At 46.3% G+C, this 19875-nt stretch overlaps 1 protein-coding gene across 2 annotated transcripts in view; it reads left to right on the plus strand.

Annotated features, from left to right (window-relative positions):
- DLG5 (discs large MAGUK scaffold protein 5) overlaps window positions 1-19875 on the plus strand; it is a 469022-nt gene that overhangs the window by 368644 nt on the left and 80503 nt on the right. For both annotated transcript variants that reach the window (XM_029609514.1, XM_029609515.1), the window contains 2 exons: window positions 10792-10954; window positions 11791-11924. In XM_029609514.1, coding sequence (XP_029465374.1) covers window positions 10792-10954; window positions 11791-11924 — 297 coding nt within the window. The remainder of the gene's footprint in view (window positions 1-10791; window positions 10955-11790; window positions 11925-19875) is intronic.

Here is a 19875-nt window from a genome sequence, read left to right on the forward strand (position 1 = left end):
ATTTCTACCGAAGTTGGTATTTGCCTTCCACTTGAATCCAGTCGATGACGCACATGAGGGCAAGATGTTACTGCATACGCTCTATTGTAAACAAGCCCTAGACTATTACAAATGTCGAATGCAATCACAAAAGAAAACTCCTCAGCTATTCGTCTCTACGAACCAAATAAACTGGGCACAGCTATTTCCAAATTGACGCTTTCCAATTGGGTTACTTGCTGCATTCAACACTATTATATGACAGTTGACATTGAACTTACGGGCCCAGTCAGGGCTCATCAGGTTTGAGCTACCACTTCTTCCATTGCCGATGAAAGTTGCCAATAAGGATATCTATAAAACTGCCACCTGGTCATTTGTACACGCTTTCACTTCCCACTACTGTTCAGATGCTCTGGTTTCTATAAACAGCACTGTGGCACGCTGTTATGTCCTACAGAATCCAGCTAGTCTGTTCTCCATGGTGGAGTCTGAGTTGCTATATGAAAAGGCCGTGCTGCAACCTTTAGCTTGGGACTCCCCACAGATCATGGCTAATTCAGCCTTGCTTATCGACAGAAAAAAGCAAGTTTGCTTTCTGTAAACTGTGTTTTCCGTAGATAGGACGAATTAGCCATGAGATGCCCATCCTCCCTGGATAGCAGACTCAGAATCTATTCTTCTGCTTTTGGAACAGACTGAAGAGCTGCAATGATATTACCTATACGGAAACTCCCACACAGGCCTGATAGAGCTAAAAGTTCTAATAGATTGGAGAGACAGTTCTGTCCAGTGCCACCAGAGGGCAGATCATGGCTAATTTGTCCTATCTATGGATGAATAGTAAGTAGACTTGCTTTTTTACTTGTATTTATTGGTTCAGCTTTAGGTAGCTTTGCATATTCTGAACATGATCTTTGGAAAATCTCATCTCTAAGCCATCTCGCTACTCTTCTGCTCTTCTTGTCCTAAAAACAAAATAGGTGTCCCAAGAACAAAAAAGCCCATAATGCGAGTTTCTGAAATGCTTTTATATTTAGGATCTATAGGGAGTTGCTAGAAGATTTGTGAAAGATTGAGGTAAGAGATGTAAAAGGTTAGGAGGGAAATGTGAAAAAGAAGCAAGAAAATCTGTTTCAGGAGAGGAAGAAATTTGGAATGAGTGAAAAAGTTGGCTTATACAATGGAGGAATCTGTGAAAGGGTGAAGTACATTAAACATAAAAAAAAAAAAAATTAAAAAACTGTTATGTTGTCATTGGCATAGTTTGTTTAGCACCACCCACAGATGTATGACTGCATTAAGTCTAAGCTTTGTCTTTTGAGCTATATCATAAAGTTGGAAATCATTCTTCCAATTGCAGCTAATTGAGGGATGCAGATGTCTCATTTACTCCACTGCCATATATGCTTGGACTAGAATTATATAAAGATTTGTGTAATATAGTTTTATAAGCATTCTTTCTTTCTTTCTTATATGGGTGTTGAAGCCAACAGGAGGTCACCCATGCTGCAAAAACATTATAGATGTTTGATGTATTTATTTATTTAACACTTTTATATACCGATATTCATGTAGAAAATTACATATCACTTCAGTTTACAGTATAACAATAACTAGCATGTAAGAATGCTTTTACATTTAACAGGGATAAAATAACTTGGAGCAATGGAACAGGGATCAAGGCAACAATTAAATAATAGGCTCTTTCGTGGGGCCAGGTATTAACTGGCTAAAGATCTGAGTGCATATTGAATTAACTTAGGGTAAGGGTAAAAAGGAGCATAATTAGATAGATCATCTGCAGAGTTGGGGTGCTAACCTAAGAGCTAGTCTGTTGGTATGTAGGGTGATGTACTAGAAAGATCACCTGCATAAATGAAAAGCTTGGTCAAACAGCCAAGTTTTGAGTCTCTTTTTGAAGGTAATAGGGCATTGTTCTAGCCGGAGTTCTGGTGGAAGAGAGTTCCATTGCGCAGGGCCTGAAATGGACAGAGCTCGTTTAATAACGAAGTTTTAATGGGTGGGGCAAAGAGGGTATTTCTATAAGCGGATCTCACCGGTCTGGAGGATAAATGTGGCCGAAACGGGATACTGAGTTCCAAAGGAATGAGATTGTGAATGGTTTTGTGAATGATCGTTAGTACTTTGTGCATGATTCTAAATTTAATTGGGAGCCATTGCAGGTTCATTAGGATGGGAGTAATATGATCTCTTTTGTTGGTCTTACTCAAAATCCTGGCTGAGGCGTTTTGAAGCATCTGTAAGCATGATGTAGGCTAGCTTGGTGGATCAGTAGCATGCTGCCAGGCAGCGGACTTGGGTTGTTTCCCGGGCCAGCTGGGAATGGGTTAGAGGGAGTCTTGATATTGCTGAATAGAGCCATCTGCTGGCTGGATCCATGGGTGCAATTGTACCATGTTCCTGAGGGGGAGCCATGATGGGTGGCCCCTAGCTAAGGACTGTCACTGCATTGACTGGGCTAGGTAGGAGGTTATTAAATAGGGGAAGAATCCTGTGCATGCATAAATGAAGGCTCATGGTATTATAGTCTAACAGGCTGGTTCAGTTTGAGCTGGAAGCCCAAAGGAGCAGAAGGAAACTACAGAACAAAAAAAAAAATATTAAAAAAAATGTTTAATGAAAGACCTTTGCAGTATAAACTGAATTATAAAGCGTTTTCTTAATGCCTGGGACAGAAATGGGATTAAACAAAAATGAGAAATGAAGTAAATCATAAAATAGAGCAGAGGTACTTGGAATTGTCCCCCCCCCCCCCAAGTCCTTACTTAATATGTTCTGCATCTTTTAGATATCTCTTCTATAATAAGTCTTTTCTGAGAATCCCTGTGGTTCCTAGGCCTAGGTTCTCCTCACTAAGGAGCTTGAGGTTGGCCTGAAGAAACCCCGTCCAGAAAAGGCACCAACCTTTTCAGCGATCCTAACCCGACAGGGCATCGGGAGCCGCAACTCCGCCTCTAACGGTGGCTATGCCTCTGCTTCCTTCTTCTGTTCTGGAGCCGGGGCTGCTTGCTCCAGGTCTCTGAGAAGAACTGGACCGGATGGTTCAGGAGGCCATCGACAAGGTGATGCACTGACTCCAGGTTCCCCCGGCACCGATATCGGTACCGAAACTGGAACCGAGCACCTACCAGATTCCAGCAGCATTGGCACCGCTGCTTTCGAGGATGGAAGCGCTTATTGCTACTTTTCCACCGGTGGACCCGGGTCACCGATGGCTCCGGTGCCCTCCCCGCTGACTCTATCATCGGGAGGAGAAGCACCGTTCCGCATCCCTCCATCGGGAGTTCTGCCTCAGCCATCGAGATCGATACCGATACCTCCATCGAGCCATCCACTGATGCCATCGATGCCTGCGCCAGGGCCTTCATTGCTTTCATCGGTGCCTCCGGTTATTCCTCCGATGCCCTCTGAGCCTAAACCAAGACCTTCAGATATCCAACTACCCTGTCCCTCTACAGTTCCTAGAGCGACAGGTGCTGATCCTTATGATACCTGGACTGTTGATTCTTCACCAGACACCGATGATTTGCCTTCACCACCTTCACCCACTGAAAGTAGAAAGCATTCTCCTCCAGAGGACCTTTCTTTCATAAATTTTGTGAAGGACATGTCTGAATTGGTCCCCTTCCAGTTACTGACGGAACAGGACGACAGACATCAAATGATGGAGTTGCTTCAATTCCTGGACGCGCCCAAGGAAATCACCTCCATCCCCATCCATCAAGTTCTTCTTGACCTTCTCAAAAAGAACTGGGAACATCCTGGCTCCATTGCACCAGTCCACAGAAAAACTGACTCTACTTATTTGGTGCAGTCAGCTCCAGGCTTTCAGAAGCCTCAGTTGGATCACCAATCTGTGGTGGTTGAATCTGCGCAAAAGAGAGCAAAAAGGTCGAAAACTCATACTTCCTTTCCCCCTGGCAAGGAACAGAAGTTTTTGGATACCATTGGTCGCCGAGTCTTTCAAGGATCAATGCTGATCCTCCGAATTGCTGCTTACCAACTATATATGACCCAATATAATAGGGTCATTTTTAAGCAACTACAAGACTTGACAACCAACATGCCTCAGTCACTTCCAGAAAAGTTCCACACCCTACTTAATAAGGGTTTGGAGGCAGGCAAACATGAGATTAGATCATGTTACGATATCTTTGACACTGCAACCAGAGTTTCTGCAGCCACTATTTCAGCAAGACGATGGGCTTGGCTCAAGTATTCAGACCTTCATCCGGAAGTGCAGGAGCGGTTGTCCGACCTCCCCTGCATAGGAGACAATCTCTTTGGTGAGCAGATTCAAAAGACAGTGGCTGAACTGAAGGACCATCATGAGACTCTCAGACAGCTCTCTCTGATACCTTCGGATTATCCTTCTAAACAGCCTTTCCGGAAGGACTCTAAAAAGTCTTTTTATAGACCAAAGAAGTCCTACCCGCCAGCAGCCAGATGCCGTTCTGCGAGACCATTCCTCAAATCACAGTCTCGTGAAACCCGAAAGCAAAAGCCACAGACAGCCCCCCAACTGAACCCTGCTTCTGGTTTTTGACTCTTGCATAGAGAGCAGCAGCCAGATTCCATTACCAAATGTCTCAGTGGGAGGCCGCTTGTGCCATTTCAACAACATATGGCAATCAATCACCTCGGGCCACTGGGTCCTAGCAATAATTGCTCAAGGCTATCATCTCAACTTTCTCTCCATCCCTCCGGATTCCCCACCTCTAATGATGTGGAAAACATCCAACCATTCATTGCTCCTGGAGCAGGAGGCCTCCCTCCTACTCCAGTCCAGAGCAATAGAACCAGTACCATTGCCTCAGCAAGGCCTCGGGTTCTATTCCCGGTACTTTCTAATCCCCAAAAGATCGGGAGGCGTTCGTCCAATTTTGGATCTACGAGCCCTCAACAAGTACCTCCAGAGAGAAAAGTTCAAGATGGTAACCTTAGGCTCGCTTCTTCCTCTTCTTCAAAGAGGAGACTGGCTCTGCTCTCTCGACCTCCAGGACGCATACACTCATATTGCGATAACTCCATCTCATCGCAAATTCCTGAGGTTTCTCGTAGGCCCCAAGCACTATCAATACCGAGTGCTTCCATTCGGCCTAGCATCTGCACCATGAGTCTTTACAAAATGCCTCGTTGTGGTTGCCACCTTCCTGAGGACTCAAGGTGTTCATGTCTACCCCTATCTGGATGACTGGTTAATCAGGGCTCTGACTCAGCAATTAGCTTTGTCATCCCTACATCTCACCTTAAACACTCTACTTTCACTCGGATTTCTCGTCAACTATGACAGATCCTCCTTAGTCCCATCTCAAACCTTATCGTTCATTGGGGCAGACTTGGACACCTTACAGGCAAAGGCTTTCCTGCCTCGACAACGAGCCCTCACTCTCGTGTCTCTGGCGCATCAGCTGCAGTCTCAGCGCTCAACGACTGCTCATCGTTTTCTCATCCTTCTAGGACACATGGCATCCTCAATTCAGGTCACACCAATGGCCCGCCTGGCCATGAGAGTCATGCAGTGGACTCTAAGGTCACAATGGACACAGTCCCTTCAGCCCCTGTCGACCAGTGTCCACGTCACCAACTCACTCTGTCTCTCGCCTGGTGGACGAATCACACCAATCTTCTACAGGGCTTGCCCTTTCAAGCGCCAAACTCTCAAATAACTCTAAACAGCGATGCTTCCAACTTCAGGTGGGGAGCCCACATGGCCGATCTCCAGACACAAAGTTCCTGGTCTTCAGAGGAAGCCAAACACCAAATAAATTTCCTGGAGTTACGGGCAATTTGATACGCTCTCAGAGTATTTCAGGATCGCCTGTCCAGTCATGTCATCCTGATCCAGATGGACAACCAGGTGGCCATGTGGTACATCAGCAAACAGGGAAGGACAGGATCCTACCTTCTGTGTCAGGAAGCTGCACAGATATGGGCGGAGGCCCTCTCCCACTCAATGTACTCCAGGGCTACCTACTTCATTGCTCCTGTTGGCAGACAAGTTGAGTCGCACCTTCCAACCGCACGAGTGGTCTCTAAACCCCTCAGTAGCGAACTCCCATCTTCCAAGAATGGGGATATCCTCAAATAGACCTCTTTGCGTCACCCCAGAATCGCAAAGTAGGCAATTTCTGCTCTCTCACTCGCAACCAACATTATCCACCAAGAGACACGTTCTCCCTATCATGGTCAACTGCTCTCCTATACGCATTCCCTCCACTTCCACTTCTCTCAAGGACTCTCGTGAAGTTACGTCAGGACAAGGGAACCATGATCCTGATAGCACCCCACTGGCCGCGTCAAGTGTGGTTTCCAATTCTTCAGGATCTTTCCATTCGCAGGCACATTAATCTGGGAACAGACCTGCTTCTAATCACTCAAAATGACGGGTGCCTTCACCACCCCAATCTTCAGGCCCTGTCCCTGACAGCATGGATGTTGAAAGGTTAATCCTTCAGCCGCTTAACCTTTCTGATCCAGTCTCCCGTGTCTTGATTGCTTCACGGAAGCCTTCCACAAGAAAATTGTATTCCTACAAATGGAACAGGTTCACGTCATGGTGCTCTTCTCATGCCCTTGATCCTTTTACCTGTCCAGTCCCGAAGTTTCTAGACTACCTCTGGCACTTGTCAGAGTCGGGTCTTAAAACTTCCTCCATTAGAATGCATGTCAGTGCGGTAGCCGTCTTCCATAAAGGTATCGGGGATGTCCCTATCTCAGTCCAACCCCTTGTCACACGATTTCTGAAAGGCTTGCTTCACCTCAAGCTTCCACTATGTCCTCCGGCCCCTTCTTGGGACCTCAACCTGGTTTTGGGTCGGCTCATGAGACCACCATTTGAGCCTCTCCAATCTTGTGAACTTCAATATCTCACATGGAAAGTGATTTTCCTTTTGGCAATCACTTCAGCTCGCAGAGTTAGTGAGTTACAGGCCCTAGTTACATATCTGCCTTACACTAAACTTCTGCAGGACCGGGCAGAACTTCGCACTCACCCTAAATTCTTACCTAAGGTAGTTTCAGAGTTTCATCTCAATCAAACCATTATACTACCTACCTTCTTTCCCAGGCCCCATTCCAATCCAGGAGAGCAGGCTCTGCATACCCTTGACTGCAAACAGGCTCTAGCGTTCTACCTAGACTGTACAGCTGCCCACAGGAAGAGCACTCAATTATTTGTCTCTTTCCATCCTAACAAATTGGGGCAGCCTGAGGGTAAGCAGACTCTCTCCTCCTGGCTAGCGGACTGCATATCCTTTTGCTATCGGCAAGCGGGAATTCCACTCCAAGACCGTGTTAAAGCACACTCTGTGAGGGCCATGGCGACTTCAGTAGCACACCTATGATCGGTGCCGCTTCCTGACATTTGCAGGGCTGCAACTTAGAGTTCTCTCCATACTTTTACAGTCCACTATTGCTTAGACAAAGCCGGAAGACAAGATTCCATCTTTGGCCAGTCTGTCTTGCGTAACGTATTTACGACATGACGTACCAACACCCTTCCGCCTGCCTGGTAGGGTTCAGGATGCCCTCCCCCAAATTCTACCCCAATTGTTGTGCCTGTTGCACATCTTGGGTACATTTGGTGCATGTCCGGACATCCTCAGCTCGGTACTCACCCATATGTGAGGACTACCATCCTGCTTGTCCTGTGAGAAAGCAAATGTTGCTTACCTGTAACAGGTGTTCTCACAGGACAGCAGAATGTTAGTCCTCACGAAACCCCCCCCCCCCCATTTTATTATTTTATTTTTCGGCACTACCTGTAGCTTTGTAACCAGACTGAAGAGGGACCCCTGCTGGCTGCAGGGTTGTTGCCATGCTGGGCATGCCCAGTAGGGGTCAGTCAAAGTTCTAGAAACTTTGACAAAAGTGTTCCGTGATTGGGCTCCATCCTGTGATGTCACCCATATGTGAGGACTAACATACTGCTGTTCTGTGAGAACACCTGTTACAGGTAAGCAACATTTGCTATACCATTAATTAATTTATTTATTTATTTTAATTTTTTCTATACCGGCATTCGTGATAATATCACATCAAGCCGGTTTACAATAAACAATGGGTGATAACCGGAACAGAGAACGAAATAATATGAACTATAAATAATATAGATGCAGTTACAATAAACAAGGAGACGTACAACTAGGAGCAAGAAGAAGACAAGATAGAAACTTTAACAAAGTGTATAAACCTGTAGAATGGAGGAATTTCCAAAAATGGATGTTTGAGATTTACAATGAATTGTTCAGTACAAGTATGTAGTTTAACAATAAAGACGAAATCATAAGTAATGAAGATTCTGGATGATTATAATGCTTAGGGGTAGGATACCAGGATGGTTATAATAATAAAAGATGTTGATTGGAGGTTGAATATTGGATAGAATAGTTTTTAATCTGCGTCTGGGAAGGCTTGTTTGAAAAGCCATGTTTTAAGTCTTTTTCTGAATGTCAGTAAGCAGGGTTCCTGTCTAAGTTCCGTTGGTATGGAGTTCCAAAGCGTGGTCCTGCTGTGGAGAAAGCCCTATCTCTGTAAGTTATGTGGAGGGAAGTTTTGGAAGGCGGTACTTGCAGAGACTCTTTGTAGTACTCTCTTATGGGTCTGGAGGAAGTATGCTTTATGAAAGGGATTTGTAGGTTGAGAGGAGTGATTTGTTGGATGGATTTGTAGATTTATGGTGATTGACTTATAAAGAATTCTGAAATGAATTGGTAGCCAGTGTAATTCTTTAAGGATTGGGGAAATGTGCTCTCTTCTCTTTGTATTAGTTAGGATTCTGGCTGCAGTATTTTGAACCATTTGTAGCGGTTTGGTGTGTGCTGATGGGGTACCTAATAATAAAGAATTGCAATAGTCTAACTTGGAGAAGATTATTGCTTGTAGGATAGTCCTGTAGTCATGGTTGTGGAACAGTGGTCTTATTCTTTTTAGAACATGCAGTTTATGAAAGCAGTCTTTAGTAGTTTGGTTTATGAAAGCTTTTAAATTAAGCCTATTATCGATGATTGCGCCCAAATCTCTTACTTTTGTTGTTTGTAAATTAGTTTGAGGAATTGTGGGTGTGTGGCAGATCTCAGAGGATATGAGAAGGAGTTCCGTTTTTGAGGAATTTAGGATTAAATTCATACTGGAAAGGAGGGAGTTGATTTATTGTAGACAATAATCCCAAAGCTCGAGGGTTTTTTTAATGGATTCTTTGATTGGTATTACAATTTGGATATCGTCGGCATACAGGTAGTGTTTAAGGTTCAAATTGGTTAAAAGCTGGCAGAGAGGGAGGAGGTAGATGTTAAAGAGGGTAGGTGAGAGGGATGAACCTTGGGGAACTCCTTGAGATGAAGGGTAGCGTTTAGATTCTTTGCTGTGTATTTTTACCTTGAAGCCTCTATTTTTTAAGAATGAGTGGAACCAGGACAGTGCAGAGCCTGTTATGCCGATGTTCAATAGTTGGTTTAAGAGCATGGAGTGGTTAACAGTATCAAAGGCGGCTGAGAGGTCCAAGAGAATCAAAAGATAGGACTGGCCTTTGTCTAGGCCTAGGATGAGGTAGTCTGTTAAGGAAATTAGGAGAGATTCTGTACTTAACGATTTCCTGAAGCCATATTGTGAAGGGTAAAGAATTTTGTGGTCTTCCAGGTAGTCTGATAATTGAGAGTTAACCAGTTTTTCCATGACTTTAGCAATGAATGGGAGGTTTGAGATAGGGCGAAAATTGGAGGGGTCGTCTGGGTCTAACGTTGGTTTTTTCAAGAGCGGTTTGATTGATGCCATTTTGAGGTCGTCAGGGTAGAGTCCTTTAGATAAAGAGCAGTTGATTATGTCTGCCAGAGCTTTGGATATGGTGTCCGGAATAAGGAGTAATTTGGAAGGGATTTGGTCTAATGGGTGTGTCGATGGTTTCATATTTTTCAGTATTCTATGGATTTCCGAAGTTGTAGTGGGTTCCAATGAGTTGAGTGAGATGTTTTTGTTATGGTGTATAAAGGTACTGTGAGGGGAAGAGGTATTGAGCAAATTCTTAGAAAGAAGGTTGGCTATTTTGTTGTTGAAGAAGAGGGCAAGTTCCTCTGCTTTTTCTGGGGCTTTGTTAAATGGAATGTCAGGTATTTGGATTTGAGTTAAGTTGGAGACGTAGGCGAATAGGGCTTTAGCATCAAAGATCATATGATGGATCTTATGATCATAGAGGTCTCTCTTGATTTTTAGCAAGGAATTTTTGTAGTGGTGGAGAGCAAATTTGTAGGCAGAGAGGGTGGACGCTGAAGGAGATTTGCGCCATTTGCTTTCTTTCCGTCTGAGGGAAAGTTTTAGATTTTGTAGTTCTTCATTAAACCAAGGTTGTTTTTTTGGAAGGTTGTGTTTTAGTTTTTTAGTTGTTAGAGGACAGAGTTTATTAGCTGCAGTTTCTGTGATATTATTCCAAGAATGAAGTGCTGAATTTGGAGAGGAAAGGTCCATGTGGGGTAGTTCTAAAATTAGGTGGTTGTGGAGGTCCTCGGATGTACATATTTTCCTATAGGAGAATTGTTGTTGAGGGGCGAGGGAGCTGTTTTTTATTTGTTCTGCATGGTTTTTAAGGAATCCATGTGTTAGGATATTTTTATTTGCTGTCCTGGTGCAAGCGCTTCTTTTCTTACAATATGTCAGCTTGATATTGTAACACATTTTTAAGAAATATATTTTGCTTGAGTGAATGCATGAAGCTGTTAGTTTTTTGACTCCTTTGTTTTATTTTGCTTAATAAAACTATGGAATAAAATATTTTCCAAATATCTTGGTCTACAGGCCATACATAGAAGAACCTCGTCAAGTGAAAGTGCAGAAGGGTGCTGAGCCACTGGGCATTTCCATAGTGAGTGGAGAAAACGGTGGCATATTTGTGTCCAAAGTAACTGGAGGAAGCATTGCACATCAAGCTGGCCTTGAGTATGGTGATCAGTTACTGGAGGTAAGCCTTTTAACAGTTTCCTTATTGTTTTTTCGGGATGTCTTCAATTTCTTAAATATACCCAAACAGAAAATGATTGATGCTAGATCAGTTTTCCATCTAAAGTTGCCCATTATTATGAAAAACCTTCAGTTTCAAGGTAAGCAACCTAGACCCAGACTGTGCCTATGACTTGATGCTTTGTTGTTTTGACTTTTCCTTGCTGATGTGCAAAGGCAAAATAAAGATTCCATTATTGTCCTATTTTCTGAAAGAAATGTGGCTTTCCAAAGGTTTGAAAGTTCTGGGTAAGTTGCAATGAAAGATGTGATTAATGAATCTGCCTCCACTTGTGTATGACCTGAGCTTATTAGGCCAGTTGGATCACGCTTGATATTTTTGTAAGTTACACCTATGAGGTTAACTTGTTGCACTGTATTTTTTTAGCAAGTGTGCATATAGGCCATTTGATAAGGAAATTTACAGCGACTGCTTAAGTGGAAGAATTCACTTGCACATTTTTCACTACCTTCACTATTTTACCTGATATATTTTGGGTAAAGGAGAGGTTTTCCTTTCTAAAATGATGTCATGGAGCCATTTATGAGCTGATTTTTTTTTATCTGAGAAAACCATGCATGTTTTCTGTAGCTTAGAAATGTGATAAGGTACTGGTAATGAAATGGAATTCCTAATTAGATTCAAATATACAAACAGTTAATTGAAATAAATGACTTCACTTTTCATATTTTGGATTTTGCAGTTCTGATCTAGCAATATGTCAAAGTACAGTAAAAATGAAAAAGCAAATAGGACTTGAATTGGAAGTGTGTGAAGATTTTTGTTTGTTTTTGTAGTTCAATGGAATAAATCTGAGGAATGCCACAGAGCAGCAGGCTCGCTTAATCATTGGGCAGCAGTGTGACACAATTACTATTCTTGCTCAGTATAACCCCCATATGTGTCAACCAAGCAACCACTCACGATCAAGGTAAATCTGGACTAAACCTCGGAGTACAGCCAAAGGTGGTGAAGGGCATTTGTTTTTATTATGTTATGGCCATGCTGTGGTACTGTAACTGGTTTTAAGTGTGCTCTTTGCATTATTTCAAAAGTAGAGCAAATTGGTAGTAGTATTTATCTGGTTAGCAAACAAAAATGCTGCTGTTTTTTTTTCTTTTGTTTTTGTTTTTAATGCAGCTCCCATGCAATTCTGTTTAAAAACCCTGAGAGCAGCCGTGTTTAGAAGGAAGTCACAAATTACCTCATACTCACTGGATCAAAATTGTCCACGATGACTATGGTGTCACATATAACATCATAAATTCTGTTTGAACCAATGGAATTCACAAAAAAATAGCATTTTCACTGCAGAGTCAAAGAAACACTAAATTATTTGACTTTATATGACCATCAGAGCTCTTCTCTGGTTTGTTGTCTGGAGGGGAGGAGCTAGCCAAGCAGCTCACTGTGCCCTAAGACTTGTGTCTTAGCTGACAGCAAAGGGGAGGAGGAAGTCACCAGAGCTCCAGTCAGGCCAGAATGATTTGTGGTAAGGGAAAATGGCTGAATGCTGAAAGAAGTGGGGGGGGGGGGGGGGGGCACAGTGCACGAAGTGAATGTTGGGAGAGGTGAGGAATGTGAACGTGTGAAGAAGAAGTGGTGCAAGAAGGGGTGAATGCTTCTTTGTGCAATGACATAAAAAGGGATAAATTGTGAGAGTTGAGAAAAAGCACAAGGAAGAGCTTATGCTATGGGGGAGATGAGGAGGGGGTGAATATTTACCTCTTCATCTCCCTTATGTCAGCACTATAAATTGGACTCTCTCAGACTTTAATCTGATGGTATTCACTCTCAACTCTTGAGGGCTGCCAATAGGTCTGGTTTTCAGGATACTCCTAATGAAAATGCATATGAGAGAGTTGCATGCAAACTACCTCGATTGTATGCAAATCTGTCTCATGCATATTCACTAGGGATATCCTGAAAACCTAAACTGTTGGTTGCCACGAAAGGCTGGGAATGAAAACCACTGCCTTATTCCTTCTCAGATCTATGCTGCTATCTGTTCTACAACAGGTGTAAGGGGACCAGGGTTTGGATGAAAAAATTAGAGGGAGGGAGATAGGGCCAGGATAGGGTGCTGTATGAGAGCCACATTGGGGGGAGTGGAGGAGGAATGACAGAGCCAGGGATGGGGGGATAGAAGGGGTTCAAAAGAATAAGAAAAGGCAATAGAAAGTTGTGATAAAGCTGAGGGGGAGGGGAGGATATATGTGCAAGAAATTGATTGGGGGAGTGAAAAAAAATCAGAAATAGTGTCAGGGTGGGGCAGAGATGATGATGAGGGACTATTTGAGAGCCAGAAAGGGTAAACTGTGAGGATGGGTAACATAGAGCCATAGGCAGTGAAGGTGAAAAGGAGGGTGAGAGAGAGCCAGAGATGGTGATAGGGGAGGGGGGGGGGGGGGGTGAAAGGGCAGGAAGTGAATGGAAACTAGGAGTGTGGTGGGGTTGGAGAGGGGAGAGTGCTAGTGATGATGATGGCGAGGAGGAAGAGTGTGAGAGAGATTTACTGGGAGGGGAAATGCAAGAGGAGATGAAATTTTCTGGGTGGAGTGACTTGAAAAGGTGTGAATTTAAGGAAGAGAGTGGGTATGTGAGAGCCAGAAGGGTTAATGATGGGGGAGATATATATGAGAGCCAGAGAGAGAAAAAAGAGAGATTGGGGCCAGAAGAGAGAGAGGGGAGGGAGTGAAGGCAAGGGAGATACTGATGCTGCGCAAAATAGCCCAAGGGGTAGGAACAAAGGTGTTAATGTTGGGGGCCACCGAGCCTCTCTCGTTCTTGTGGGGGTTTAGGAATGTTACGTTTCCTAGCGTGTAGCAGATGGACTCAGGACCAGTGGGTATAGTGTGCTCCTGATAGCAGTTGGAGACGGAGTCAGATTTCAATCTGACATCAGCACTAGTACATATACCCCTGCAGGAAGCTCTGCTCTTCAGTATTTCTCAGTCTCCTTAGCAGTTCGGGACTCTATACACGCTTGCACAGCGTTAGAGTATTCAAACCAAAGAAAATTCAAGCAAAGAAGAAATCTTACCTCTACAGATGAGCCCTGCTCTCCTGCGGTGATACCAATGGGTCCCTCCCCCAGTTGAGAATTCCTGAGGTGATTTCCGAGATCCCTCAGAGGTAGGCCTCAGTCCGGTAGCCGGTTCCCGGCATGGACTTAGCCCCCGGCAACGGGAGCGGCTGAGAGGCAGCGGGTGCAACACAGAGCGCGGCGGTGAAGGTACATTTCCCTCTCCCCCCGCAGCCAGAGACCTCCTGGAACGAGACTGGGAAACACCGAGAAGAGGTAAGGTAGAAAACTTTCTAAAAGTCTCCGGTCTCCGAGGCTCGGATAGCCGCACAGATCGCCAGCCGGCATCTACTATCGGATTGATCAGCCCCGATAGTACTTGTGCGCACAGAGGCGAGCCGGGCGTACAACTTACTTGTGCGCACAGCGGCGCGCATGAGGGTGCCGGGTGCACGGCCGCGCGCACTAGGGTGCCTGGCGCATAAGGTAACCCTGTGCGCATAGTGGCGCGCGCATCTTAGTGAGCGCACATCCCGACCTACACACATATAACTAAGCCTCCCGGTGCGTGCATTAAATGCACAGATCGGGGGTTTCTGTGATCCTATGCGCACAAACCATGGCACCAGCGGCCAAGAAGGGCAAGGCACAAGCCCTCTGCCCAGCCTGCCACATAAGAGGTGCGCAGCATGAAGAGGCCACGGCCCTGTGCCTACAGTGCGAGGAGGCTCTGGGAGAACCAGGTCAAGGCCCTCCCCAGCCAGTACAGGAATCCAGATCCACCGATAGTACACCGGACCTCTCTACTCCCAGCATGAGTCTCCCTCAGTTGGGGCCCCCTGGGGACGCAGCGGTTTTCAATTTAGACCCAGGATCCTTTTCCTGGGTAGAATTCTTTAAAAGTCTACACACCTTTGTCCATATGCAACCAGCGCCACCGATGCCACAGCCTCCTCCAGAGGACCCTAACCTCCCAGGGCCCTCTAGGCCTCCCAGAGATGTACCTCCCCCGGCCAAAAGCCTCACCATAGGGGACACGGACACCTCGGAGGAAGATCAAGACTCCCTGGAGGAAGGGGAAATCCCTCCAGGAACCAAACCTTACCGAACCATGATGCGCTTCTTCTCCAAAGACGAGCTACCAGACCTTGTGTCTCTCAGCTTGAAGGAGCTCGCCATCCCAGGCACAAGTGCCACAGCAGAACACAAGACGAACCCTCTCCAAGTAGGGCTCCGTCAGGCCTCCCGCCATTTCCCATTGCTGCAAGCCATACAACAGCTGATCGACCTGGAATGGGATGCTCCGGAGGTCAGTTTCAAAGGAGGACGGGCCCTAGAAGCCCTATACCCACTGGAACCCTCAGCCAAGAATCTCCTGGTGTTCCCCAAAGTGGACGCCATGGTCTGCGCAGTCACAAAGCGTACTACCATTCCAGTCGAGGGAGGAGCGGCACTCAAGGATGTCCAGGACAGTCGTCTGGAATCCATCCTTAAACAGTCATTCGACGTATGAGCTGTGTCACTACAGATTGCTGCCTGCTGTGCCGTGGTGACATGTGCCTGCTTATTCATGACCAGGAACGCCACCACGCCCATTGAAGCACTAGAACCAGCGGTATCCTTCCTCACGGATGCGACCTCTGACCTGGTACGCACCTCAGCCAGGGGCGTCTCATCCATAGTGGCAGCCAGAAGGCAACTCTGGCTCCAAAGTTGGTCAGCCGACGCGACTTCCAAGACGAAACTCACGCGAATGCCTTTTAAAGGAGCTCTCCTGTTTGGAAGCGAACTGGAGAAATTGGCCGACAAATGGGGTGAATCTCCAGTACCTGGGCTATTGGAGGACAAGAACAGAAGAGGCCAATGCCCCTCTCCCCGTGTATCTAAGGGCACAGCGTTTTAGACCCTACAAAAGTACATATCAAGCACCTCGCCCCACAGGCAGGGGCCCCAGCCGCACCCTACAATGAGAATCAGCCGACCCATCCACAGGAAGAAGCCATAGGAGGCAGGCTTGCTCTATTCTACCAAAGATGGGTCGCGATAACATCGTACAAGTAGGTCCTAACCATCATTTGAGAAGGATACTATCTGGACTTCTACAACATACCTCTGGACAAATGTGTGAAATCTTGCCACGCCCCCTCCAAGAGGATGGCAGTGGAAACCACACTGGCCAAATTGATCGCCTTGAAGGCCATAACGCCGGTGTCCACGCAACAACAAAATATTGGGCACTATTCCATCTATTTTATAGTCACCAAGAAAGAGGGAACGTTCCGGCCCATTCTGGACCTCAAGTCGGTCAAGCGCTACCTGAGGGTACCACACTTCCACATGGAAACCCTGCGGTCGGTCATAAGGGATATACAGCTGGGAGAATTCCTTACATCCCTGGACTGGTCAGAAGCCTACCTGCACACCTGCACATCCCGGTCAATCACGAGCATCAGCACTTACTGCGCTTCGTGATCCTGGACCACCACTACCAGTTCCGGGCACTACCCTTCGAGCTTGCCACAGCTCCTCGGATGTTCACCAAAATTATGGTTGTAGTGGCGGCGACACTGAGGAAAGAGGGAATCCTCATACATCCATATATGGACGATTGGCTGATCAGGGCAAAATCTCCAGAGGAAAGTCATCAGGCGACTACCAGAGTCAAGACTCTATTGGAGAACCTCGGATGGGTGGTCAACACAAGAGCTGTCTACAGCCCTCCCAATCTCTAGACATCCTGGGAGTCCGGTTTGACACCAGACAAGGTCATTCTGACTCCTACAAGGAGAAGAAAACTGATGAACCAATCGCGAAACCTGTTAAGCAGTTTTCGCCCCAAAGTATGGGACTACCTCCAAGTCCTCGCTCTCATGGCATCTACCCTGGAAGTGGTCCCATGGGCAAGAGCTCACATGCGACCGCTACAGCGCTCCCTACTGTCATGATGGAATCCGATGTCCCAGGACTACTCCGTTCGCCTCCAGCTCCCGGAGGAAGTACGGACCCAGCTCCAATGGTGGCTACAAGAAGACCATCTGAGCAAGGGAGTAAGGCTATCCCCACCAACCTGGATCCTGCTCACCACAGATGCGAGCCTACGAGGGTGGGGAGCCCACTGCCAGGAACTGACGGCCCAGGGGCAATGGGACAAGGAAGAGTCGGGATGGAACATCAACCGACTGGAAGACCGGGCAATCAGACTAGCCTGCCTACAGTTCAGTCACAGACTCCGGGGCGAATCGGTCAGAGTCATGGACAACCCCACAACAGTTGCCTACATCAACCGCCAGGGAGGAACCAGAAGCCAACAGGTGGCCCTGGAAATAGATCCCTTAATGGCGTGGGCGAAAGCAAACCTACAAGAGATCTCAGCCGCCCACATCGCGGGAAAAGACAACATCACTGCGGATTACTTCAGCAGCGAAAGTCTAGACCCAGGGAAATTGAGGCTGTCAACCATAGCCTTCCAGTTGATAGTAAACCACTGGTGAACACCAGCCATGGATCTCCTGGCAACCCGGTCCAACGCTCAAGTTCCCAACTTCTTCAGTTGCGGACAGGAACCACAATCCCAAGGGATCGATGCCCTCGTCCAGATCTGGCTACAGGAAGTCCTGCTATACGCCTTCCCCTCATGACCACTACTGGGCAGGATCATCCGCAAGATAGAACACCACAGGGGGCTAGTACTTCTAGTGGCCCCAGACTGGTTAAGAAGGACATGGTACACAGACATACGAAGACTGCTGACAGGGAGCCCTCTACCTCCATACAGGGATCTGCTCCAGCAAGACCCGATCCTCCACGAAGACCCAACTCGATTCTCTCTTACGGTCTGGCCATTGAGAGGACACGCCTGAGGAAGAGCGGATACTTGAGGGCGGTGATTGACACCTTGCTCCGAGCATGCACGTTTTCCACATCTCTAACCTACATACGAATATGGAGAATATTCAAAGCCTGGTGTGAAGACCGCGACATCCTTCCACGGACAGTCAGAATCCCCACAATTCTGGAATTTCTGCAGGACGGCTTACAGAAGGGGTTGTCTCTTAACTCCATCAAGGTTCAGGAGGCCGCGTTGGCCTGCTTCAGAACCAAACTGGACGGCAACAGCCTAGCCTCTCATCCAGATGTCTCCCGCTTCCTGAGAGAGGGGTCAAGCAGATCCAACCACCCCTAAAGTGGCCGGTACCCCTATGGGTTAAAAAAAGGTTTGGATAAGTTCTTGGAGGAGAAGTCCATTAACTGCTATTATTCAAGTTTACTTGGGGAATAGCCACTGCTATTAATAGTGTTTGGGTAATTACCAGGTTCTTGTGGTCTTTGGCCTCTGTTGGAAACAGGATGCTGGGCTTGATGGACCCTTGGTCTGACCCAGCATGGCAATTTCTTATGTTCTTATGTCTCTCTCAGTTCATCTCTCTCAATCTCATCTTTTACCCCCCCCCCGAAATCGCTCAACCTCTCTACAAGTCTCTCTCTTGGCAGCCCCAATATAATATTCCAAAACCCCCACAAGAATGATAGCTCAGTGGCCATAATGTTAACACCTTCATGCCTATCCATTGTGCTACATTCCCCAGCATTGTCACCCTGTTTTGAAAGGTCTCTTCTCCTGAGGCAGTTTGGCCAGAATTGGCCAATTCTGTGTTGAGGACCCAATTTTGCGGCTCTTGCCACAACTGCATAATTGCAGGAGACCATTGGGCCCTTAATATAGCCGGCTGGCTTAAGGATAACAGGATAAGTTTATCCGGGTATCTTTAGGACTGCTCTACACCATGACCAAAGTTAGCCGGGTAAGTTATTTGGCTAACTTAATATTGGAATTAGCCAGCTAACTTAACTCCACCCCGAAATGCTCCCTGAATGCTCTGATATATGTAATCCTGCTAAATTTTAGCCATATAAGTGGGGAAAATATTGAAAAGTCTGCATTTAGCTAGCAAACTTGTGGGTCATCCAGCTAAATTCCACTGAATATCAACCTCTAAAGCTTTAACTACTAAATCATATCCCTCTCCTATCATTATAAAATATAGAGGTCTGGTTTGTTAGGAATAGCTGTGAAATGTTGTTAAGGACACCTTTAAAAGATATCAAGGTAAGTAGCGCTGTCAACAAAGAAACAAAAAATAAACAGGGCCAGCAGCTCAACTCTTTCCCTCCCGATCCCCAAATTTTATATTTGAGCCTCTTGGGCTGTGCACCCCTTACTCCCAAACATCTCCTTAAACAGGTCGCTGGCCCCTCCCTCTCCATTTCCAGTAACTTAAATCTGATTACGGTTGCCTTCCCTCTCCCAATCCCTTCCACCCTCCCGCAGTATTAGCAGTCCTGCTTGCACAGCCCCCACCATCCCTCCAGACCCCCCCACACCTCATCCCCATACCAAAAAACAAAAAGCCCTGCCGGACCGAAGTCTCAACTTGCCCACTCCTGGAGATCTAGCACTGCTTGTCTTCTAGCGCTGGAAGCATAAATTACGAGTAGTTTGCACTTCCAGTGCTATAAGAGTAATCTTTTTCTTAACGCTGAAAACATAAGCTGCTACGGTAGTTTGGCTTCCAGCGCTGGATCGCCAGGAATGGGTGAGGTGAGTCCTCGCTCCCGGCAGAGGTGTTATTTTTATGGGGGTGAGTTGAGGGGGACTCGGGAGGGATGGGAGGGGTGCGAGCAGGAATACTAATACTGTGTGTGGGAAAATAACTGCAAACAGATCTATGTTATCGGGAATATGGGGGGAGGGTGCCCAGTGACCTGTTTAAGGAGAGGTTTAGGAGTAGAGGGTGCAAGGCCCAAGAGTCCCATACATAAAATGTGGGGGACAGAGGGTAAGTGTCAAGCCGCTGGG

Source organism: Rhinatrema bivittatum, chromosome 7 (assembly GCF_901001135.1).
Source record: "Rhinatrema bivittatum chromosome 7, aRhiBiv1.1, whole genome shotgun sequence".
Classification (NCBI taxonomy): Eukaryota; Metazoa; Chordata; class Amphibia; order Gymnophiona; family Rhinatrematidae; genus Rhinatrema; species Rhinatrema bivittatum.